Source organism: Henckelia pumila, unplaced genomic scaffold (assembly GCF_033568475.1).
Source record: "Henckelia pumila isolate YLH828 unplaced genomic scaffold, ASM3356847v2 CTG_466, whole genome shotgun sequence".
NCBI classification, from domain to species: Eukaryota; Viridiplantae; Streptophyta; class Magnoliopsida; order Lamiales; family Gesneriaceae; genus Henckelia; species Henckelia pumila.
Genome location: NW_027331833.1, coordinates 1,533,538 through 1,559,308, shown reverse-complemented (window position 1 = coordinate 1,559,308; position 25,771 = coordinate 1,533,538). Strand labels below are relative to the sequence as shown.

General features: G+C 35.8%; 2 protein-coding genes across 3 annotated transcripts; one reads left to right on the top strand and one right to left on the bottom strand.

The window, feature by feature from the left end:
• Positions 1 to 1,152: 1,152 nt before the first annotated feature.
• Positions 1,153 to 3,657, bottom strand: LOC140872528 (vacuolar protein sorting-associated protein 28 homolog 2). Of its 2 annotated transcripts, XM_073275381.1 has the most exons (3): positions 3,347 to 3,657; positions 3,236 to 3,259; positions 1,153 to 2,050 (listed from the first exon to the last, which is right to left on the bottom strand). In XM_073275381.1, the coding sequence occupies exon 3, from the start codon at positions 1,967 to 1,969 to the stop codon at positions 1,340 to 1,342; it is 630 nt and encodes a 209-aa protein (XP_073131482.1). In that variant the 5' UTR covers positions 1,970 to 2,050; positions 3,236 to 3,259; positions 3,347 to 3,657; the 3' UTR covers positions 1,153 to 1,339. The 2 variants fall into 2 exon arrangements, with proteins under 2 accessions (XP_073131482.1, XP_073131481.1); XM_073275380.1 differs by lacking the exon at positions 3,236 to 3,259.
• Positions 3,626 to 6,966, top strand: LOC140872493 (uncharacterized). The gene is made up of 2 exons (XM_073275338.1): positions 3,626 to 3,666; positions 6,576 to 6,966. Exons 1-2 carry the CDS (start codon positions 3,626 to 3,628, stop codon positions 6,964 to 6,966), a joined length of 432 nt encoding a protein of 143 aa, XP_073131439.1.
• Positions 6,967 to 25,771: the final 18,805 nt, after the last annotated feature.

The following is a 25,771-nucleotide window of genomic DNA, read 5'->3' as shown; positions in this document are numbered from 1 at the left end:
CCCCATTTGTAGCTGCAATCCCAGCACAAGAATGTTTTTTTAAATTCAGCCCACACAGGACTTCTTCGTCTTTATTTTGTCCACAATTTTTGAATCATTTGATCTGCAAAACACGATTTCAAAAGGAAAACTTTGCATTTGTCCAACTCTTAGGCTCCGCTTGGATGGAAATACTTCAAATCAATGAATTTCAAATGCATTTTTGGTCCCGTTTGGTCGGGGTTATTGCTGTCGAATTAGCTAATAGTCTTACGTTTGAAGCCCGTGACTAAATTTTAACTGTGAAAAGGATAACCTAAAGCCGGTGACTAAGACAATGTAAAGACTTGGAATAATCAAATAGTAATCCTTAATTTCCCTTGGTATTCACAATCCTCACTTGTACAGTACATATGATTATGTTACGCCCAGACAATACCCCGTCAACCTATGCCTTTCGAAAATATGTACTACTGATGGGTCGATGGGGTACCTCCAGCACCACACGGCTGATGTTGCCTTGGTGGGTCGATGGAGTACTTTGTAGACAGTTCGTCCCGCACCGTTGCCAAAGCGGAACGCTGCTGAATCTGTCCCGATCACTGTAGTTGTAGCCACCACTGGAGCCAGAGGAAGGGCCAGAGCTGGGTGGCAGAGGCACAGCAAGGGAAAAGTTTCGTTAGGGCAAAGCGAGGTTAAGATCAAGGAGGATACTGCGGCTGGAACAATTGGATAAGGCGGCAATTTAAGGGGTCTCATTATAGTTGGCTATTAACCCAAAAACAGCTCTCGGATCTAGGAAAAAAGAGGGTATGTTTCATTTACCGCAATACAGCATCTGGGTTTTGTGAAGGATTGCAGCTCAAAATATTACTGAGCTCATCATCCGAAGACTTTGAACACAAAAAAGAATTGCTTGCAGAGGAAAACGAAATGAAGTTTGAACGAATGAAGTTTGAACGTAAAATTAAATCTTTGGAAGTGGTATTTTGGTAAACAGAACAAGTGTTCAAGGATGTTATCCCGAACACATTATCATTCACTTTAGTTTTCCTCCCTAATCCCATCATATTTACCAAGCAGCCCCTGATAGAAAAGAAAATATGGATCTGTTCTCTTTCTCATTAGAAATCATTTTCTCCACACAATCCCATTCACCTGAGACACAAATCGAAGCTTGAAAATCCCAACTTCCTTGAATCTTAACAGCACGTAACATTCAACATGCAGGCAATTACGTGTCCAACAATATCAAGATCCCACCAAGTTCTAAAATCGGCACACAGTTCATATGGTACAAAACCTTGTAGACACAAAACAAATGTACCCACTTATTTACAGCCTTACCGGGAAGCAGCATCTACGTTCCTGCAGATGGTAATGCAGCCATAAAGGAGTTGTAAGACGACTCCAGATCAAAGTGTAGCTGCCGTGCCTGCTGCTCCGTCAGCTCATCAGCAGCACCCATTTTCGACAATCTGGCGATCCACTCCTTCATCTTCGTCTTGCCCTCGAAATCTGGTGGCAGTATGGACAACTTATTGAGAGAAGCAGATAAGTCAGACAACAATGGATGGACCTGATCAACAGCAACCATGTTCAGTTTAAGGGAATCCATAGCCGTAATGAAATTTTGCACACATTCAGCAACAATGGCAGCTGACGTGGTGCCTGATAGAGCTGAAGCTGTCCGGTGCTCAATAGTGGCAGGAACACCTGAAGTCACAAGGCGATTCAGGGCAGCGGGGCAGTCCATTTTATATGTATCATGGAACCGCTCAATACTTGGTACGATGTCTCTTACAGTGGATGATAGAGTCTTAAAGTGGGTTATCAATTTTTGGCATTCAGTTTCGTACTCAGCTGGAGAAATTATGTCGCGCACATAAGCCTTCTCAAGCTTCTCAGTAGCTTTGATGATTGCGAAGAGCTCAGCAAAGTTATCGTACATCTCTCTTTCGCGCTTGTCGTTCCATAGTTTAACCTCCATGTGCAATATATGAAGTTAATAAACAGACTACAGTTTGGAGAAGAGAACGGGACACGCGCAAAGAGAAGCAAGACCCTATCACTGCAGATATTCAACACAACAATAGTCAGATCCACAATATAAAAATCTAATGCCAAGGATCTGATAAAAAAATTGCAGCTTCAAGACACACCATTGACGTGATGCAGCAACTTCAAAAACAGCAAGTACCAAACAAAGATATTAATCAAGTCAAAGCCCTAAAATGAGACTCGAGAACATAATCCTGATATTCAAGCCCCAAAAACACAGCTTGTTAAAAAACAAACGAATCGCACCCTCAGGCAGTGCTAGGATCGTCGAATCTTGCGACGCAAGAGATATTCTTCCTCCTTTTTAAATGCCAATAACATAAATCCAAGACATCAACTTCGAAATATCAAATCTTTTCATGGTTTCAAAATATATCATACCGAATCAACCATAAATCAAGAACATAAGCAAAACGATACCCAATGTCCTAACCCTTATTCCAAACAAGCCGGGTAGCCTAAAATCAAGAATTAAAATCAAACGCTTTAACCTAGGACACCTTCATAACAGCAAAGCTAGATTCATGCGTGCCAATCACCATAGATTCAAACAAAATAAAATCGCACTCAATCTAGATCCATCGTACCTCGAGAGAATCGTACCTCGAGAGATTGGTAGCGTTGCAAAAACCGAAAAATAACAAGTGAGAAAGGAATCCGGCTTAATTATGTACAAGCAAATCGAGAGAAGAGTGTTGATCTGAAATTGTTACAAATAGAGAGAAGACGGGTTTTAACTCCCGCCCCTCGATTTGCTTGTACATATTTAAGTCGGATTCCTTTATCACTTGTTATTTTTCGGTTTTTGCAACGCTACCGATCTCTCGAGGTACGATGGATCTAGATTGAGTGTCGTGCTTTCCTTGTTTTGTTTTTATATCAATGAATTAGATGTTTCTGAATCCCAATTTTATTTTTGTTTCTTGTTTATCGCAATTATTATTTCTAATCAATTTCTAATATATCGAACTTCCAAACAATACCAATATATGATCCTAATGTCGAAATACCCAACGTTTATAAATCCTGAATGTTCAATAAATCATGGAATATTCCGAAATTAGTATCTAACAATTATACGGCATTTAGATACCCAAATATCAATACATTCATCTCCAACATTTCGAAATCCTTAGATAAATAAATTCCGAAATCTCGAAATAAATTCTAGAAAATTCAGAAATCCGATAGATACCTTCAATCGGCTCAAATATAGCATCTACAACCAACAAATAGTCACATATCAATTATAGAAATTCGAATAACCAAAAGCTCCAAATTTCGATACCCTAATTTCGAATTATACCTTCTAGGCTACGAAATAGAGCTCCAAACAACTAAATAACCTTGCTCCCAGGAATTACCGGCGACGGCAACGGCAACGGACGGCAAAACAAGTGGCTGCCGGAGGAAATGGGTTCGAAGGGATGCGTTCGAAACTGAGAAAAATGGGTGGTAAAATATAGCCCTCGTCGAGAGGATTCCAAATCTACTTTCGTTTCGAAAACCGGCGATCGGTGGAGGAGCTAGCGGCGGTCAAAGGTGGCGAAATGGTGGAGAGAAAAGAAAGGAGAAGAAGCGGCCGATGGAGAGGGAAATGTATGCAGAGGAGAGAAAAGTTATAATGTATTTGTTCGTGCCTGCGTCTTTTTTTTTTTTTTTTCTTGAAATTTGATCCGATAAATTACTTATTTTTTTAAAAAAATATACATTGAAATCGATATTTCTTAATATATATATTTAACACACCCTGAAATTATAATTAAATAAATCTAGTTAAATAACTGGATAATTAAGATCGAATTTTTACAGATAAGTTAAGTGAATTATGTTTAAATGAAATACCATTTTAACAAAAAAAAAACAATTTAGGAATTTTTTTTTTGTGTATTTGCAAAAAAATTTCTTATTTTTTAACGTGTGATAATTGTGTCACATTTAGGTCTTAAATTTAGTTTCAAAAATATGTTTTCGGATAGATTATAAGTCAATCGACTTGATCTTCTTTATTTTATGTGTCTAGAGTCAAAATCGACTCAAATATTAATCTTTTTATGTATATATATATATATTCATACAAAATTATACAGTATAATGAATATCGCTTTAGTGATCGATAAATGCATAAATGGTGGTTAAACTTGATATATGGAATTCTTCAACGATACTTCTTCAAATTTTTAGTATAACTTTGTAATACGACATCTCAATGGGCATATATGTTATGTCACGACATGTTAAATACAGTAGTACTAAATGTGGTAAAAAGATGAGCAAATACTTTGACTAATTCTATGGATTCTTACAAAAACCGTGAATATATAATCACTATATTTTATTAATATCTATACCATTTGAATATAATGTCCAGAAAAAATTCAATATATAATTTCGATTATTAAAAGGAAACATCCTGGAAATTTATATGTAATTTAAAGATGAAGTTGCTTTTTTATGACGTAAGAATCCGCAACCGATACTTTTCGATGCTCATCGGGTAAGAACTAACGCAATAACGTGCAAACTACACTAGTCAGGTAAACCGTATTAGGCGAGCTCTATGCGACAGACTAATCCAAGAAAGTGTTGGTAAGAAAATCGAACTCCTGACATCTGGCCAAAAGTTCACCTACTCCACCAACTTAACATTTTTTGAGGACAAGATGGAGCATTTTTTTATTTCAGTATTTACCATGTTTGTGATATTCTCATGGCAACATTATGGATTTGTTATTTTGCAGGAATTGCAATATTAATTCTACAATTTGGCTTCCTTTAGTCTTCTAATTTGATGAAAGCAAAACTTCAACAAATTAATTGGTTAAAATCCAAATAAACTTAACTTTAGAATTAAAATTGTGGAGTAATTTTATTTTGCTGGGCCAGACCGCAATCTATTCTCATTTTAGTCATTTATTAATTTGGTGTCCTTTTTTCCTACAAAAACTAATGGCATATTTAGGTCATTAATTATTTATTGTCTGGAAAGTAAACGGAGACTATCATCATTAAATTAAAGGGAAAATTTCAAATTTCATCCTGTATGTTTGTCACTTTGCGATTTTGGTGCTTTATGTTTTTCACATTTCAGTTTTAGTTCTATATGTTCTGATTTTTGGCAATTTCGGTCCTTTTTATTCAAAAATGCTTACGTGGCACTGTACACGTCAGCTCCACATCAGCACTGAATTGGTGCCACATCAGTGCCACGTCGGAAAAAGGACTAAAGTTTCCAAAAAAATAAAGATAGCGGACTAAAACTGAAATCTGAAAATATAAAGGACTAAAATCACAAAGTGACAAACATACAGGACCAAAAACGCTATTTTCCCTTAAATTAAATGAAACAATAACATAATTGAATTTCTTTGATGAAAAGTATTGGGAACATTTTCTACGTCCAAATTGAAATCGAACACTACACACTCAAAACTTGTGTTTTCTTAGGTTAGACTAAAATTCCACCTCGATACGGATTTTAGTAGTGATGTGTGTTGCATCAGTAGCAGCAAATCAAAACAAAAAGGTAGAGATAATCACAGAACTTTAGATCAAAACGCTTAGTCTAAAAACATTAGACTAGAACAAAACCAGTAGAATGTGAACATATCAGAACCAGTAGACTTATGATAATATAGAATCAGTAAGTAATGTTCAGCACAATACATAGTCATTCTGATATGACGAGACATCGTATTTAATGCATCGTACTAAGCATTAAATGAGCATTTATTGCACATCCCTTTTAGAACACAAAAATCTGATACAAATAATTTGTGTTGCAGGGACAATCATTAAAGAGTAAATAAAGCCGTTTATGGACGTTGGAACCAACAACTATAAAAAGATGATCGACCACTTCAACAAAAACAACAATAAGAGAGATAAAAAGAAAAAGATTACAAGAAGCATCCTACTATTTTCTAAGAAAAATAATCAAGTCTCCATTCAAAAAGATACTTTTGCACACACTCATCGATATATTAGATCTTTAGGATCAGTATTGTGCGCCAATCTTTGTAAACACTTGTGAGTGTCTAGTCCTGAGAATGGTAATATTTTGAACAAATTCTATTCAAAAGATATAATGTGTGAGATACTAGGAGTTTCAGTGGGCAGTAGATAAGTCCTGCTGAAATGGGTTTGTACTAAAGAGTGTACCAATCAAAGCATCTAGTGGATACCTTCTGAAAACAAAAGAAGGGGAGACGTAGAAGGTTTTATCTTTCGAACTTCCATAAACAAATTTAGTTTCATACTTTTTGTCATATTTAAGCTTCAGTAGATGGACAGTAGTCCGTTTTTGCACTATTTCAGTAGGCTACTGCTTCTACTTTGATAGACAGGATACGTTTGGTTTGCTGCTAACTCCAGCTCCTTGCAAAGCTTGTAGAAAAATTTTGAGTATTCATTCATCTTCCTATTCTAAACACTCCACATATCCTAACAAGTGGTATCAGAGCGGGTTTATCCTGTCTCTGAGAAGCTCACATCTATGGCATCCTTCAGTAAGATTCCCATTTTCTCTTGAGAAGGCTTCGATTTTGTGCTCCACAAATAATTGAAAAACCCAGGAACGAATGGACAAATGAAGACAAGAAAAAGGCGAATCTGGAAAATTTTGCAAAAGATATTCTGTACAATACACTGGACAAGACGGTATTCAACAAAATAAAGATGTGTAACACGAACAAAGAAATCTGGGAGAAGTTGATCCAACTCTGCGAAGGGAATGAGCAAACTAAAGAGAACAAACTTTCAGTAGTTGTTCAACAGTTCGAAAGCATCAAAATGAATACTGGTGAATCCATGAGCGACTTTGAAGAAAGATTCAGCAACCTGGTTAATGAACTCGATGCTCTGGGAAAGGAATACGGCAATCGGGAGATAGCTCTCAAAGTAATGCGAGCACTATCAAAGGAATGAGATGTAAAAATCATAGCCATGTGAGAGGTGAATGACATGAACAAGATAGAGGTCCATGACCTGTTTGCAGAAGTCAAGGCATATGAATTAGAGTTGCAGATCAGAAGAGGAGAAGCAGCAGTATTAAAACCTCCTGTTAAAGCTTTAGCGATTACTACTGGTCATATAGCTGCTAGCACCAGTACTGCTGAACCAACACCAGAAAAGACTGCTGAGAAGATCAGCAACGAAGCAATGTCACTATTCATCAAAAAAATTTCAAGGTTCATGAAGAAAAATTAGCAACCTTATCAATACAAAAATCCCAAGAAGGAAGGAAATACTGGAGATGTTGCATGTTTCAACTGCGGCAAAATAGGTCATTTCATAACAGATTGCACAAAAACCAAGAAGGATGGATCCAAGAAGCACAAAAAGTATCTTAGAAACGACAAGAAATCCAGAAGAGAAAGAAAAGCGATGATAGCAGAAGAGAACAAAACCAAATGGGTAGAATCCTGCTCTGAATCTTCAGACTCTAAGATCAGTGAAAGTGAATATGATCACGTGGAATGTCTCATGGCTGATGAAGATTCAAACAGTGTCAATGATGAGGTATTTGATTTTGAATCTGAAGAATTTACATGTACTGATTTGAATACTGCTTTAAATGACATGGTCAAAAAATACCGAGAACTATCTTTAACATTCGAGGAAATTAAAACTGAAAACAAAAATCTTAAAGAACAACACAGTAAGCTCATTTACAAATATGAGAGCAACTGCGAAGTTCTAGAGATAGAAGTGTAAGTTAAAAACAGAGAATGAAAGGATCCGTGCAGAGTATCAAACATTACTTGAAGAAAACAAAAAATCTATTTTAGTGATAAATGCATGAAACAAATCCTCTATTTCTTTGGAGAAGATGCAGGAACTACAGAAGCCAGCATCAGATAAAACTGGTCTTGGCTTCAGTAGCAATGAATGCTCTTCATCCAACAATGGTATTCAGTCACTACTGGACAAGGACAAAGGAAAATATATAAAATTTTTCAAGTCCACAGTGATACATAAAGAGGAGTCTGTGATTCAAGTTTAAAGAACTACACCTTTGAAAAACAGTAGAAAACACTTTGGAATTGACTACAATGGACCTAGGAGGAGTAACCAATCAGTAGCTCATACTAGAAATGGACCTGCTACTGGAAGGTATGCCTCCATGAAGGTTAAAAATTTTCAATACTGTAATTGCAAGCCTGTTCAAAAGAGGTATAGATTGAACAACAAGAAGAACAAGCCAAAACAACATATTAGATTGTATATGGTCAGAAATCATCCTCACTCATTTTATGCACACACTCCTTTGGAAACCAGAAGCATAAGAGGAATCAAAACTGTGCAACTATGGGTTTCAAAAGGACTAATCAGTTCTGGACCCAAATAGATTGGGTACCAATCATCTTACATTTGTGATTGCAGGAAATCATACCAGTATCTGCAATCAACAAATCAATCTGGTATTTATACAGTGGTTGTTCAAGATATATGACTGGACAAAGCTCTTGTTTAACTGACGTAATCACTTGCAGTGGACCAAATATCACTTTCGGCGATAAATCTAAGAGTAAAACTATGGGTAAGGGTAAGATTACCCATGGTAACATCATTATTAAAGATGTCTTATTGGTAGAGAACTTATGCTACAATCTGATTAGTATCAGCCAGTTATGTGACAATGGTGTATACAGTAGCCTTTCATAAATTGTCATGCATTGTTAAGGATAATACTGGTTCGACTATACAAGAAGGGGTTAGAATTGGTAACACATATAAGGTAAATTGGAATGTCGGTCAACCTTCTATTCCGACTTGTCTGATAGCATCTCATAAAGAGAAACTCTAGCTATGGCATAAGCGTTTAAATCAATTGAATTTCAAATCAATCAATAATTTGCGTAGATTAAATCTAGTGGATGGATTACCTGACATTAGTTTCACAAAAAATCATGTGTGCTCTGCTTGCCAGACGGGAAAACAAATTAGATCTATTTTCAAAAGCAAAGGAAACAAAATACAACACGTTGCTCAAAACTACTGCACATGGATCTGTTTGGACTCATCTCTACAATTAGTCTGGGAGAAATGAAGTACACCTTAGTTGTTGTTGATGATTACTCATGCTTTACATAGGTTATATTTCTCAGTGGTAAAGACCACACCAGTGGTCTTCTGATCAAACTTTTGAAAATAATTCAAAATTAAAAATTATTTTCAATTTCCAGAATTAGAAGTGATCGAGGCACTGAATTTACTAAAAAAATTCTTGAGGCATATTTGACAAAACATGGCATTCAACATGAGTTCTCAGCTGCCATAACACCTCAACAAAATGGAGTAGTAGAACGAAGGAACAGAACAATTAAGGAAGCTGCAAGAACAATGCTTGCTGATGAAGATATCTCTCAACGCTTCCGGGCAGAAGCAGGAAATACTTCCTGTTACACTTAAAATCGAACTATGATTAACAAGAAGCTTGGGAAGACACCTTATGAGACATGGAAAGGGAGTAAGCCAAGTATATCTTATTTTCATATCTTTGGATGCAAATGTTTTATTCACAATAATGGAAAATATCATCTTAATGCTTTTGATTCAAAAGCAGATATAGACATATTTCTTGGATATTCTGCAGTTAGCAAAGTTTTTAGAGTTTTTAATAATAAAACATTGACTGTCAAAGAATCTATACATGTTATATTTGATGAAAATGATAATTCTCCATACAGTACTAATGATCTTCACTTGAGTAACAGTTTAGAAAGAATTCATCTGGACTTAGACAGTGAAGACGAAGCAGCAACTAGAGAAAGACTTATGCAGAATTCAGAGCCTGAGATTCCCGAACCAGTAGCAGTAGTTGAACCCCAACCAATACTTTTTCCTACTGACCCTCCTCAAGTCAACACAGAGATTGAGAACCTACACCATGCTACAAATACCATAACGGAACCTTTATACAAATGGAATAAGAATCATCCTCCATCTATTGTTATTGGCAATCCCTCTTGCACATCTTAGAACCAGAGAGCAAATGATTGATAAATACATGCATGCTGCATTTGTTTCTCAAATAGAACTTAAGAATATAGAAGAAGCACTACTGGATCAAAACTGGATCAAATCAATGCAAGAAGATCTCAACCAATTTGAGAGAAACAGAGTATGGAATCTGGTACCTCGTCCAACTCATTAATCAGTCATTGGTACCAGATGGGTGTTTCAAAACAAAATGAATGAGAAAGGGACTATCGTAAGAAACAAATCTAGGTTGGTGGCTCAAGGATTTCGACAAGAAGAAGGCATTGAATATGATGTGACATTTGCACCAGTAGCAAGACTGAAAGTCATTTGAATATTCCTAGCCTTTGCAACCTTCGAGAACTTCAAGTTATTTCAAATGGATGTGAAGAGCGCGTTTCTAAATGGATTACTCAACGAAGAAGTGTATGTGGAACAACCTCCAGGTTTTGTAAGTAATTCCTTACCTAATCATGTTTACAAATTACACAAAGCCTTGTATGGACTCAAACAAGCTCCACGAGCATGGTACGATACTTTTTCTCAATTCCTACTTGAACATAATTTTGTGATCGGCACTATAGATAAGACTTTATTCACCTTTATCAAGAAACAACACATATTTTTAGTTCAAATCTATGTTGATTACATTATCTTTGGGTCAACTAACCCCAAGCTCTGTGAGAAATTTGCTAATTTAATACAAGACCAATTCGAGATGAGTATGATGGGAGAACTCACATTCTTCTTAGGACTCCAGATCAAGAAAACAGAGTCAGGGATATTCATTAATCATATGAAATACACGAAAGATATACTAAAAAATTTTGGCATGAAATTGTGCACAGCTATTACTACTCCAATGAGCTCATCAACCAAGCTTGATAAAGATGAAAAAGGAACCTCAGTAGACAACACCATGTATCGAGGACTAATTGGTTCTCTACTCTATCTTACAGCAAGTAGACCTGATATTATGTTTTTTGTTTGCATGTGCGCATGTTTTCAATCTGAACCCAAACAATCTCACTATGTTGCAGCCAAAAGGATTTTAAAATATTTGGAAGGGACACAAAATGTCGTACTATGGTATCCTAAGGATTTATCATTTAATTTTATTGGACACACTTATGTTGATTATGCAGGATGCAAACTAGATAGAAAGAGCACTAGTGGTTCATGTCAATTCTTGGGTGATAGACTTATCTCCTGGTTCTGTAACAACCAGACATCCATTTCCACCTCTTGTAGTAGCCCGTACCCAGAATTAGTGTTTAAGTGTTAATTAATCCAATAAATCATGTTAGTTTAAGTTAAACATGATTAAGGGGACTTCAAATGGATAAACGGGGTCCATAAATGGATTCAGAATGCTGAAAAATGGTCCGAGGGATTTTGGGTCTCGGACAGAACGGAGCTTCCGTTGCGAGAACGGAGGAAGCACACCGAAAGCATGGAGATCGGAGCTTCCGTTGCGGTATCGAAGCTTCTGATATTCTTGTCGGGACAGGTGTGCGGATGCATGTAATTGGATTGACACGTGTGTTAGAGTAGATGCACTGCAAGCCAAATGTTGGTCAGGAATTTTATTGACTAAAGTGTAATAACAATATTTATTTTAATATAATTAATCTTTTATTTGGCATTTTCTTTATCTATATACTCATGCAAGCTGCGTAGATAAAGACCTTGAATATACTATAGTAAGATATGAGGTTGTACATATGATGACAATCATGAAACACATATTATTAATTACAGTATATTCTAAATCAAGTTCCTAGTCGATTGAGCCGTCCAAAATAAGGATAAAGATCGCTCGAGCTCGAGACTAGAATATGTAATGATGTGTACCACGTTTCATTGATATGGACATAGAGATGTTCAATCATACAGATTGGTGCTCATACGATGAGTTCACTGAACTACCCTCCCTCGGATTTCCCAAGTGGTTATCATTCATCGAGTGGATAAGTCCGTGATTATGGTTGTACACCATTAGTCCTTACGACCCGGGACAACACTGAGGCTCTACATGCTAGGACTTTACTTTGACTCGTTTACCGACTCCATGAGGGTCATCAGGTGGCGAGGTTGGGTACAGTTGCGACACATGTAGGAGCCAGTACATTGTAGTCGGGGATTCACCTCTCACCTAAGGGGGTGGATATCCTATGTGATCAAGTGAGATAATAGTGCATGAAATCTCTGACCAGAGTGTAAGATGTGTAGTAGAGTAAAATGTTTACCAAGTTACACATGCAATGCCACTATGTATTCTAAAAGACATCACATCGTTATCGAAATTTAAATGCAATCCTCGATGAACCAATGGTTGCAGTTTTGATCGGGATATATGAGATGAAGGGACTGTACTGTACGTTAACCATAATAGACTGGTTCTTGCAGGCACTATCAGTGATACCTAGGGAATCATAGGGCGGTGCTACTTAACGCTCTTACCATGATTCGATGGGTTAAATCAGAAATGAGTTCTGACATTTTATGATCAAGGAGTTGATGCATAGAATGAGGCTAATAAGGGTAAGCCTGGACCCATAGCTAGCTGTATCCCTGAACCATTAAAGGTTACACAAGTACTGGTTTTCCTGTTCCCGTTGAGATAATAAATTCAAAGAGTTGAATTTATGATAAACAAATTTGACTGGATCGATAGATAAGCTTTATAAATGGTTTATAAAGACTTATAGAAATTTTGAGAGCAAAATTAATTAAAAGGGCTTAATTAATTTTTTCGAGTTGGACTCGGATTTAAGGTCTCGCACAATATGCATAAATGCATATATATATGGATATATATAATATATATTTATGGATGTGGGACCTTATGTTTATAATAATATATTATATTATTATTATTTATAAAAAATAAGGGGAGTAAATGAGTTGTCTCCCGACAACTCATTTACTCAACCCCAATCAATTGATTGGGGGTTGATCAATAATAAAAAAGAATAGCATAGCATTCGATGCTCTAATTTTTTTCTGTTAAAAAACTCTCGCCATTGCAAGCTCTCTTCGGTCAGTCATCTTCTTTTTTTTTTCTCTTCGTTCAATTTTTTCTTCTTTTAAGTGCGATTTAGAAGAGGAACAGAAAATTCGGTCGTGGACCTGATTTGAAGAAAGGAGGGAAAATCCAGTTGATTGTTCGTAGGGATATACAACAAGAGCTATTTCCGATTTTTCGAAATAGTTGGAGACATCGTCAATCTTTTAAGATTGATAAGTTTAAATCTTTTAACACCATATGATTGATTTATTTAAACCATACGAGTGTCCAAGAAAATTTTGAACGTCAAAATTAATTTTTAAACTTCCGCTGCATTTTGGGCACGATAGAGATCCGAGATCCAACAGTGGTATCAGAGCCATGTTCTCTATATCGTATGGTTTATTTCATGTTGAGTATTTTTAATTTCTAACCGCATAAGAAAATATTACAAAATCGCTATACCATAAAATTTATTTTTAATAGAATTTAAAATATATATATAGATATATGTATGTATATATATTACGATATATATATACGTATATAGATATATATTATAATAATATATTTATAGATATATTATTATTATTATTATTATTATTATTATTATTATTATTATTATTATTATTATTATTATTATTATTATTATTATTATCATATATATATGTATAGATATATGTATATATTTATGGGGTAATTATTTTAAAATCCCTAAACCTAAACATAAATTTCTCCTAACTCCCTACATTCAAATTTTTTAGTTTGCACTCCCTAGTGGTTCCCAATTTTGATTAAACAAGTATTTAACTAATCTTTTGTACTTTGGCATTGTTTTACCTATCGAACCAGTTCATGTCGTGAAGAACTATTGGTTGCGCAAGGTTTTCAGCCTATATACTTTAGATTAGGGTCCAACATGCTTCCGTAAAGTAAATCAAATTTAAATACCTCTTTCACCATAATGTCGTCGGGTCATACCTGCCGAGTTTTACGAAGTGCTCCTCACACTCCAACCACGCAGTCGCAACAGATGGTTTCTGCATAAGCTCCTTCAACGACACCCAGCACAGCCTTAATTCATTTTCTACCTTAAGGCGTATGGTATATAAATTTAATTATAAAACATGAACATGAAAGAACAAAAGACTTTAGAAAAATTATTCAGACATAATATTATTACATAAATCAACTCCTTTGAAGAGGAGAAGACAACTTGTTTAGCTACTCATAGTAGCCTCGTTCTTGAAATACATAAACGAAAACTTATTACAATAGAAAGAGAAATATTACAACAATTTTATTCGTAAGAAAACTGAAGGAAATGATCGATGTCTTCAGCTTCCTCAAATTCCTGTATTTATAGCTGTAGTTCCACTCGTTTCACCGAGAAACTTCAGGGAATCTTACAGCTGTCTTGTATTTCTTTATGCCATTATTTATGGCATCTTTTACTAGTGGAGGAGGCAGCTGTCTTGAATTTTTTATGCCATTATTGATGACATCTTTTACTAGTGGAGGAATCACATGCCTGCCACTTTCTTTTGGCTTTATTCTCCTCACATGCCTGCTTTATTGTTGTCGGGGCATCTTTTGCTTTTGAAGTAGACCCCTGTGAAAACGCATCTTTGGTGGTCCTTGTCCACCTTTGCTTGTCTCAGAAAAATCCTTTCGATCCGTTCGGGGTCTAAAGGTTTTTCCAAATTCTGGCTCCTTCTGATTTGGGCATTCTGGGCAGATATTCTCTGATCATCGTCCAATATGAGCCATGTTACAAAATTTTCGGCGAGTTTCTTTACTCCCCGGCAAGTTGTTGTTCCACAAAAGATTTCTCTTCTTTTCGAAGAGTTCTTCCGCAAATGCTGTAGTTTTTCCTGTCATTGTGTTCAACAAAAACGATCCGTTCACAGAATTCTGATAAAATTTGAATGGAAACTTGACTTTGTCCATCTCAGTAAGACAGACCCAAATACCCCATGCCCTTATGGTTGAGATCTCATTTTCCTCGAGAGTGGACACCAAGGGTATTTCTTCAGTTTTAGGATCCTTGATAAATTTATGACTGTTTATATCAGGTCTCCTCAGCTTGATAAAATGAAAGGGTTCGTGTGATCCTTTCACTGTTGGTTCTGGAGCTGCACTGAAAAAATATAACTCAAGCACATCTCCTCTGGACAAATGATCATTATTCGCCCATGTTTCTTGGACTGCTTCCTGAATCCATTTTGGTAACTGTGATATCTCCAGAAAGCTTGGTGACGTTGTATAAACTGAGGCCAAAGCCCCAAATTCATACCAGAGTTTTACATCTTTGGGATTGACATTGTTTTTTAGCCAAACCCTTGGATATATTCCTGCAACATCAACCCTGCAAGTGTTCGGGTTGATTTCATTCCTTGTATTCAATTTCTCCCACTTCTGTTGATAAACCTGGAATGGAGAAATAATAGATGGATTAGTATCAATCTTAGATTTGCCCTTGTCAGTGTTGGGCCTAAGATTGATCTCTTTCTCTTTTACCCTAGAGGCGGAGGGTTGACTTGATGAGTTATCCTCATCAATCGTTGCTTTATCCAGATCATCAAAGGCTGATGATAGATTAGCTCTTGTTTCTTGAGTTTTAGATTCCTTAACATCTTGTTTCACAACCGGTGGTTGTATTTTTTGTTCTTGTAAAACCAATGGTTTTAGTATATCTTGTTTATGAGAAACCAATGGTTTCTCTATAGCCTTCACAATTGGCCCTTGAATAGCAGCCCATAGTTGTGTTTGAGCTTGCATACATCCTGTAATTCGATTAGATACTTTGATCCAATCAGCTTGTTGTAACCTGCCGGCCATTTCAGCATTAATGGCTAACTGGTTGAACTCGTTTTGAAGCAACCCAAGGTGTTCCCTGAGATGCCTCTGCATTTTCAGGATGGAATCCACGTCACTGCCTTCCATCTCTTGTTAAAAAATCTGCAAGAATATTTTCATGAGATTTAATAATAACAATATCAAAAATATAATTTTGACATAATGCTTGCCATCTTAATAACCTAGCTTTCTCAGGTTTAGATTCAATCTTATTCTTTAGGAAAGCTTTTACCTAGGTGTTATCAACCTTCAGAGTGAATTTTTTAGCAAGTAAAAATAATGGCCATTTTTCAAAAGCCCTTTTAACCGCATAAAATTCCTTTTCGTTGATATGCCATCTAATGGCCTCAGATTCTGAAAAAAGACCGCTACAGTATCTGCATGGTATTTCCCCATCTGGAGTGATTTTGGTAAGGACTGCCGCCCACCAATCGTCGCTGGCATCCGTAAATAATACCAGATCATCTTCATCTACGGGTATAGCCATTTTTGGGAGATTCTTACATATCTCTTTTAATTGGTTTACCCATTTAGTATGGTCATCGGTCCATATAAATCTAGCATCCTTTTTTAACAAAGGACTGAACACCTTTCTGTACATTGCGAGATTGTTAATGAACATCCCTGCAAAATTAACTACTCCAAAAAAACTCTGGAGTTGTTTTACATCTTTGAGTTTATCTGAAAAATTCTTTACCTTTTCCACAATATGGGGTTGTAGAATTATTCCAGTTTCATCAATCTCAATACCGAGGAATTCAATTTTCCTTGTTGCTATGACTGCTTTCTTTTCAGATAACACCAGTCCTTCTTGTTTACAAATTTTAGAGAAAATCTCTAAATGTTTAACGTGTTCGTCTATATTTTTTGATGCTATAAGAATATCATCAATATAAACAAACATAAAGTTGAAATAATCTTTAAAAAGGTTATCCATATTTCTTTGAAATATCTGGGGTGCATTAGCCAATCCCATTGGCATAACTTCCCAAATATAGTGTCCTTGTGGAGTAGAGAAGGCTGTGAATTTCTTATTGCCTTCTTCCATTCTTATCTGGTAGAATCCAGACTTACAATCAAATTTTGAGAACACTCTAGCATTTCGTACACAGCTAATTAGATGTTCTCTACTAGGTATGAAGTACCCGTCAAACTCCAGGATTTTATTAATACCTTGGTCGTTAATAACTAACCTGGGTTTCCCTCTTTTTTATTTCACCATGATTTCTGACCAGAAAACCTGGGCTACTATATGGTGAAACTCCTTCTTTGATTAGACCAAGGTCCAAATGTTCCTTGATAATCATTCTCATATCCCTTTGATCTGTTATATTCATCGGGATAGACTTATATCTGACGAATTCATACTCTTTGCCTTCCTTTAGAGTAAGACTGGCTTTTAGTTGATTTCTATCCCACCATGCCAAAGGATGCTCATTATAACTTTCTTTGAGCCTCTTTTTGACATCTTCAAGGGATATCTTATTTTCTAACTCTATATCTCTATGATTTAGAGTTACCTTGAGAAGCTCCATATCCTCTGTTTGGAGTTCTTGTTCTGTTGTTATTTTCAACATGGTTTCTCCAAACCTTCTTGGATCTTTCATTTTTGGGTGAAAAAGTTGTCCCTTATCACCACGCTGGCTGCGAAATATTATCGGCAATTGTCGATAAAAAGCAACTTTGAGTCTTTGAACGATAATTTTATGATCACAAATTGTAGTGAACATAAGTCTTCTTGACTCATTGTCTTGTGTGTACTTCTTAAACATTTGTAAGAAGTTATTTCTTAACAGGATATCAGCTCCTGTATCATGGAAATAGATTGGTGGTGTCTTTACCTTGTACCAAGGTGTCTGACCTGCTCCTCCTATGAGGATCTCTGCTTGTTTTATTCCTTTGCAAAGAATTAAAATTCTTCGAGAAAAATCTCGTCCAGCAATTTTTGGCAAATCTTCTTCACATTTTTCAGGGAAGACTCCTCTTTTTGCTGTACAAATTCCTGCTCCCGAATCAATATAAGCTGCAAAGTATTCAGCCTTATATTGTTCATACAACATCCCTATCGGAATGTATATGGAGAAAGGACTTGTTGTCATTTTTTAAAGGGATTACTAAATGGCCCTGCCATTTTTAACAGACTGTGTTGTAAATAAGTAATCTGATTAAGACTATTCACCTTTAGTCTTCCTAAGGCTTCAGAAGGTAGAGTATGGTTACTCCTTTCTACCTCTTCAATGCGATCTAGTAAATCATGTTCATGACTTACTAATTTCAACAGCTGCTTCTTCCTCTGTTTGTAAACAGAGTTCTCGAATCTGATTAAGGGATTGTCCCTTATCCAATTCTCTTGGTTTTCCATTTCGTAAAATTCTTATTGAATCCTCCAAGTCTTTTCTTTTGCCATGAACTCTATTCCTTTTTCAAGGCGTTTCCATGGTTTATGGTCCTCCAGAAACTCTAGGCCAAGAATGAGTTGATCCACTTCTTTTCCTGGAATTCCACATATTTGAACTTCCAATTCTCCAATATTTATTAATCCTTGGTAAGTTCCTTTTTCATGTTGTTCCAAATAGTAAATCGAGTTACAAGGGAACTGGTTCCGATGACTTGTAATATCGAATACTATTTTCACTTCTTTCCATCCTTCTGGAGATCTAAGTTTTCCTATTATAGAAAACTCTTTTTCTTCTGGTGGAATTTCTTGAATAGGAGATTTGTCCCATCTCCTACTTGTCATTCGGTTTCCTTGAAAAGATAACCTTCGAGGTTCTATTTTAAGGTCTCTGTATAGAACTGGTCTGTCTTGGATTTGAATGTCTGTTTCCTAAATTAAAGGAAACTCGATTCTTTCTGGGTATATTGCATGAGCAACTTTCCCAAAGATCTCTGGAATTTCAATGAACTCATTTCTAATAAATAATTCAGAATGATGAGTATTAGAAAGAGCATATGAAATTTGATATGTAATAGAATATGGTCTATTACCTTCCTTCATTAGTCTCTTTTCTTTGAAGTTTTGATGCAACGTCAAGGCTCGACTAAAGTCCCTGTCAGCTAAATTGTAGGCTATTCTTGGATAGATAACTCCTACAATTTTTCCTGCACAAAGATTTCCTGAGATAGTACCCAGGACAGCATCTTGAATATTCCCCATTCTTTTATCGCATACTACGATATCTATGGGTGAATCTATTCCTTCTTTAAAAGTTGTCTTGATCATTATTTGGATTGCTCCAATATGAATCCAAGACATCGTCCTTGCTACCTCACCTTTCAACTTTTGCAATTCCTCTCTTATTTCTTCAAAAGGAATTAACTGCATCTCTATTTGATTACTTGTTAACTCCATGGGGATTGCCATTTCCCTTCTGGATACTTTGTAAATCAAATTATGTCTTCTTTGTCTAAGCCCTAGGTTGCCTAAGACTCTTTCTACTTGTCCTGCCGAAAATCCTTGGTACTTTTGTAACGTTGGATTTTCTCTCATAATCCTTTGGACCATATTATGAGATATCGTGGTTTGGCTAAAGAATCCAGCCAAACTTTCATGTGTTTCATGCCGAAACACTTTTTCTTTATTCTGATTCTGATTCTGATCCATCCTCAGAATCTTCTTGACTAAACAATATCTCTTCTTCGTATATGCTTTCATTTGAGGGTATATCCTCAAATTGATATACTTGGACTAGATCTTGAAAGAAGACCGCATCATCCATATCTGGTGTTGCTTCAAAGAGTTTAACTCCTTTTTTCTCATTTTCTGGACAATTTGTAGATATATGTCCTCTTTCTCCACATGTCCAGCAGTTGCAATCCTTGAAACTTTCACTTGCTCTTGTATGAGTTCTTCTGAAAGTTCTTCTTGATGGTGTTCTTCCCTTGCTTTGTGATGAGCTTGTTACTGGGGATGTTCTTGTAGGTCCACTTCTTTTTCCTGACCTATAAGATCTGGCCTTTTGTTTGGACCAAAATGTTCTTGGTTTCCAAGAACTTCTCATTCTTTTATTGTAGGGATTACTTCTGAATTTCTTCCTTTTAAATCCCTGTGATCTGTTTCCAATGATCGTTGGAAGATCATTATCTTTACAACATAAAGGTGTACGTTTATTTATACCCCTTATTTTCTTGTAGTTCTTCTGTAATGCTGCCATATGGCACCATTCTGCCAATTTTCCTTTCAAAAAGGACGCGCGTCTTACAAAAGTGTTAAGATGACCTAGAACGTATTCTTTAATCAGCATTTCTCTCCAGGGACTTGGCATTTTTGCGAAAAATAGCTGAATAGCTACATTTTCCTCGACTCCAGAATTCCATCTGTATTTAGTGAATAAAATAATGTATTCATCAACTAAACAGATATCATGTAACTCGAGGCTATACAGAGCTTGAATATATCTTCTCTTTTTCTCTGTATCTTGATTGTTGAAATAGTCTACCCCTATGAATTGTGCTTTAAATAGGGTGGCCATTCTTTCTCCAATTTCGCTGAGGGATTCTCCTGCTAAGATTGATTCCCTCGTATCTGGCATAGTCATCTCCCAAGCAATCTTGACAGATCCCATTAGACTCATTTCTAGAAGTTTAATGAATCCTTCTTTATTGAGATCTAATGTCCCTGCTGCAATTCTCATAGCTGACGTCCAATCATCTATAAGATCTTCTCTATTTTTGAAGTCCAAAACATCAAGGTTTAACATAACCCCGTAAGGATGTATTGGATCTAAAACAGTTTTTCCGTAAGGAGTTTGATGGAGTGGGATTTTACTCCTTCTTGATCTGGTTTCTGCTGGATGTGAATTTTCTCCAACCTGAAACTCACTATGTGGTTCTTCTATTTTAACCGCATATCTTGGGGGATTTCCTATGGGTTGTTCACCCTCAGGGGAGTTCATTTTTAGATCTACTACTTTGAAATTCGCAAAAGAATCCGCGAGATCTTGTAGATCCTCGAGATTTAATCTCTCTAAAGTAGTCATCAGATAGTGTTTTTCTCTGATACTGCTTTTATAAGATTAATCATCCTTTCATCATCAGTTAAAGATTTTTGAACCATTTTGGTTTTACCTTTCTGATGTAACAACGGTTCGGTACCAAACGAGAGTGGTAACCTTCCTCCTGTATTTCCTTTTCTGGAACCTGAAGTTTGTTCTAGATTTGTGATTTTAGTTTGAAGATCCTTTAGGGTTACAAGAATTTCTTCTTGTTTCTTAAGGATTCCTTCAATCTGCCGAGGTATTTCATACAGCTGATTGCTGTAATATTGTACCGTCTTCTGAATTTCTCTAAGATCTCCGGAGAGTTTAGAGGAATCTGGGGTAATTTCTAAAAATTGAGAGTTAGAAATCATCTTTCTGTCGTAAGTAATCTATTATGAACAGATTAACTTGTTTATAGGATTTCATATAAATAAAATCCTCTTGATTCAAACCTTCGTTTGAAGTCATCTTTTTAAAAAATCTTCTCCTCAACAAAGAAAAGTATGAGTTAACGAATAATATTAAGTCTGAATATTTAACCTAAAGCTCTGATACCATTTTTTGCACATAATTCTTTGTACCAAAATAAGCATTAAAACACGAGATATAAGCACAGAGATCTTTAGATATAAGTATAAAACCTTCAGATCTAAGTACAAAACAACCCATATTGAGTACAAGAATTAAATATTAAAATAATCAAGTTTTGTGGTCCTTAGGGAGTGCAAAGAAAGAATCTTTAAGGGAGGGAGTTGGGAGAAAGAAAAGTTTGGGTTGGAGATTTATTCATAATTGACTCTATATTTATTATGATATATATACATATATAGATATATATATATTATTATATATAGATATGTGTATATATATGCATTACGATATGTATATATAAACATACATAGATATATACATATATATAATAAAATAATAATAGTAATCATGTTTTGCATTAAATGCAAAGCATGATTGCCGAAACATCAATTGAGCAATTGCCAAATTGCTGACTGTCCGAATTATTCGGGCAGTGTTCGGTCAGTAGGTGTAGGGATAAGTCTGAAAATATTTCGGGCAGCATTACACATATACATATAGTGTTCGAAAAAGTTTCGGGACCGATGCGATTTTAAAATATGAATATTTTCTTATGAAATAAATAATTAGAATGTGATTTTAATTATTTATAGTAAAAGGGTTTTACAAGAAAATTAATTATTATTGAATTAGTTAGAAATTAAATAAAGGAGTTTATTTAATTTGTTAATTCATTGAATAATTATGGCGGTTAGTGATAAAATTACAAGATACATGAAATTGATGAATTATATAATATGTGATATTATATGCATGAAGGATGATCGAGAGTCATGACCAATGTGCTAGGTGTATGTTAGGATATTTTTCATGTCTCAACTTGTATAATTTTATTTGATAAAATTAAAGTGAGTCTGGTTTATGGCTCGTTCCCGCCACTTGATATGTATCTCTTATGTGTCATGACTATTCAAATGTAAATATTTGTAATAGTGGGAGATCAAGATTGGAAGATGGTGGGCCCAAAGATCAAGATGAAGACATGTAAAATATTGGAAGTTTATGTAATAAGTTGAATTTGCATCCCTGCATTTACCTAGGATTTGGACCTTGATCCATGCTTGGCTCGCATGGATCAAATAGTATTGGCAATCGATCATCATTATTTAATTGTCATATTATGATATATGCGATATATAGTAATATGAATGTATGTATATTATTCGATAATATAGTTGCATGAATCCGGCAAACATACAAAATCATGGCATGCGATTTTTAAATAAAATGATGAGACAATTTTAAAATTAAAATCCCTCATTTTGAATATGATTCAAAATTTATATCAAGCCATAAAAGTAAAAATTAAAAGAGTTTAATTTATTTTTGTCTTCCATCAACGATGGTTGCATGATGAACGCTACCCGCGGTCAGTGTCTGGCTCATTTTATTGGGGAGACCTTGACGCCGGAAAGCTGTGACTTCCACTGACATAGGTGATGTGAATTGGGTGGAACTTCCATGACTTCGGATCATATTATTGAGGGAACTCATGGCGACCGTCCACTACGATTCAACATTGATGGGTTGGCTTGACACTCGAAGATAAATGACGTCATATTATTGGGTCCTTATCAAGAGTGAGATGAAACACGTAGAGGTTGCATGAGGATGAAATTGGGCTCTACCTTTTAGAAATTATGATTGGCTGATATTATTTGGGATCATAGTTGTCTAGATTGGACTATACATGCTCACTAAGGAAATACGATTTTCCTTTTTCATCAGAGGATGGTGAAAATGTCAAAATAGTGGGAGAAAATTTATAAAATTAAAGTCCATATTTTATATCTTATAATTATTTTAAAATAATTAATAACGATTATCTGTTTTCAATTTCAGTATGTTTAAGATGTCGACACGCAATCCACTTTCTGCTATTCTCAAACAAAACAAGCTAACCGGACCTAATTATCAAGACTAGCTAAGAAATCTAAAGATTGTTCTGAAATCTGAGAGGATTGCATATGTGCTTGAAAAGAAACCACCGAAGGAAGCAGCTCCTAACATCAGTGCGACTGAGTTAGCCAAGCTTGAGAAATGGTGGGACCATGATCTCCAAGCTAAGAGCTACATCCTGGCTTCTATGTCGAATAAACTGCAAAGGCGGTTTGAGGATGCTGCGAATGCTGCAGACATTCACTTTCATCTGAAAGAGTTATATGGTGTTAAAACTCGACCAGAAAGACACGCAACTATGAAAGAACTCATGACTACACGCTTGCGAGAAGGGGCTTCGGTCCATGAGCATGGTGTTAGGATGATTGGGTTAGTTGAGAAATTAGTGGGACACGATGTGGTTATGTCTAGTGAGCTTTCGACTAATATTCTCTTGTTGTCTTTACCTTCCTCGTTCGACGGATTTGTGGTTAATTTTAATATGAACAAGATAGAGGTCACCCTTAAAGAGTTGATCAATATGCTTGTTAATTATGAGGCCACAATCAAGAAATAAAAGCTTGTTCTATTTGTGGGATCGTCGTCTGGGACGAAAAAGGGATCCCAAAACAAGGGAAAGAAGCGTTCTACCCCTACAAATAAGAACAAGCCTAATAAAAAGCCATACAAGAAACCTGCTCAAGGGCCCAAAAGGCCTAATAACTCAGAACAAGTCTGTTTTCACTGCAACAAGCCTGGACATTGGAGGCGTAATTGCACTGAATATCTTGCCCAGAAGCGTTCTGGCCATGGTATGTTTTATATTGAAATTAATATCTCAATGAATTCTTCTTCTTGGGTATTGGACACCGGATGTGATTCTCATCTATGCAATGATTTGCAGGTGATGACAATAAACAAGAAACTTAAAGAAGGTGAGACCTTTCTAAGACTTGGAAATGGAGCAAGGGTTGCTGCCAAGGCCAAATGAGATATTATTTTAATATTAAACAATGATTTTAAGTTGCTTTTGAGAGATATTTTGTATGTTCCTGATTTGGTTAAAAACATTATTTCTATTTTTATGCTTGATAGAGATGGTTATTCTTGTATTTTTACAAAAGGTGTTTGCAATATATATAAGAATGAATGTTTGATTGGAACTGGTGAATTATAAAACGATCTCTATAACTTAAAATTAAAAGATATTTCATTAAACAATGTCCAAACAGTAACAACAAACAAAAAAAAACAAGATAGTCAAAACCCAGCACATATATGGCATGCTAGACTAGGTCATATTTCTCAAAGAATGATGCACAAGTTAGTGGGAGATGGCATGATCGACATGTCAGATATAAACTCCCTACCTACTTGTGAATCTTGTCTGAAAGGAAAAATGACCAAGACTCCCTTTAATGGGAATGTAGAACGTGCATGGTCTTTTGGATTTGATCCACACAGACGTATGTGGCCCGCTAAATGTTAGCACTAAATATGGGCATTCCTACTTCATTACCTTTACTGATGATTTTTCGAGGTATGGGTATGTGTATTTGATGAAATACAAGTCTGAAGCATTTGAAAAGTTCAAAGAATTCAGATCTGAAGTAGAGAAACAATTGGGTAAAAGTATTAAAACACTCCGATCTGATCGAGGTGGAGAATACTTGAGTACTAAATTTTTGGACTATCTTAAAGAGAATGGGATTCTCTCACAGTGGACTCCACCAGGAACGCCACAATTGAATGATGTTTTTGAATGTCAAAATCGAACTTTGATGGACATGGTTCGATCTATGATGGGATTCACTGAATTGCCTAGATCGTTTTGGGGCTTTGCGCTTGAAACTGCGGCAATGTTTTTGAATAATGTCCATACGAAGGCATTGGATAAAACACCATATGAGATATGGATGGGAAAGGTTCCCAAATATTCTTATCTGAGAATATGGGGATGTCCTGCTTACATGAAGCAGACAGTGGGAGACAAATTGGATAGTAGATTCATTTTGTGCTAATTCGTGGGATATCTAAAGAACTCTGTTGGATATTATTTATATCATCCAAAAGAAGCAAATGTGTTTGTTTCTAGAAATGCCACCTTCTTGGAGAAGGAGTTTCTATTAGATAGAAAAGGCAAAATGATAGAACTTGAGGAAATTCGAGATACACCCACGACTGTAGAAGTTGAACCCAATCTCCAACAGCCAGTAGTTGAATCACACATACCTAGAAGGTCTGAAAGAATAATCAGACCGCCTGCAAGATATACGCTTCTTCATGAACAAGGCCATGATGAGCCTAGTGATGGATGTGATCCACGAAACTTCAAAGAAGCAATATCTGATGCTGAATAATCTAAATGGCTTGAAGCTATGCAGTCCGAAATGGACTCCATGTATTCGAACCAGGTATGGACTTTAGTAGA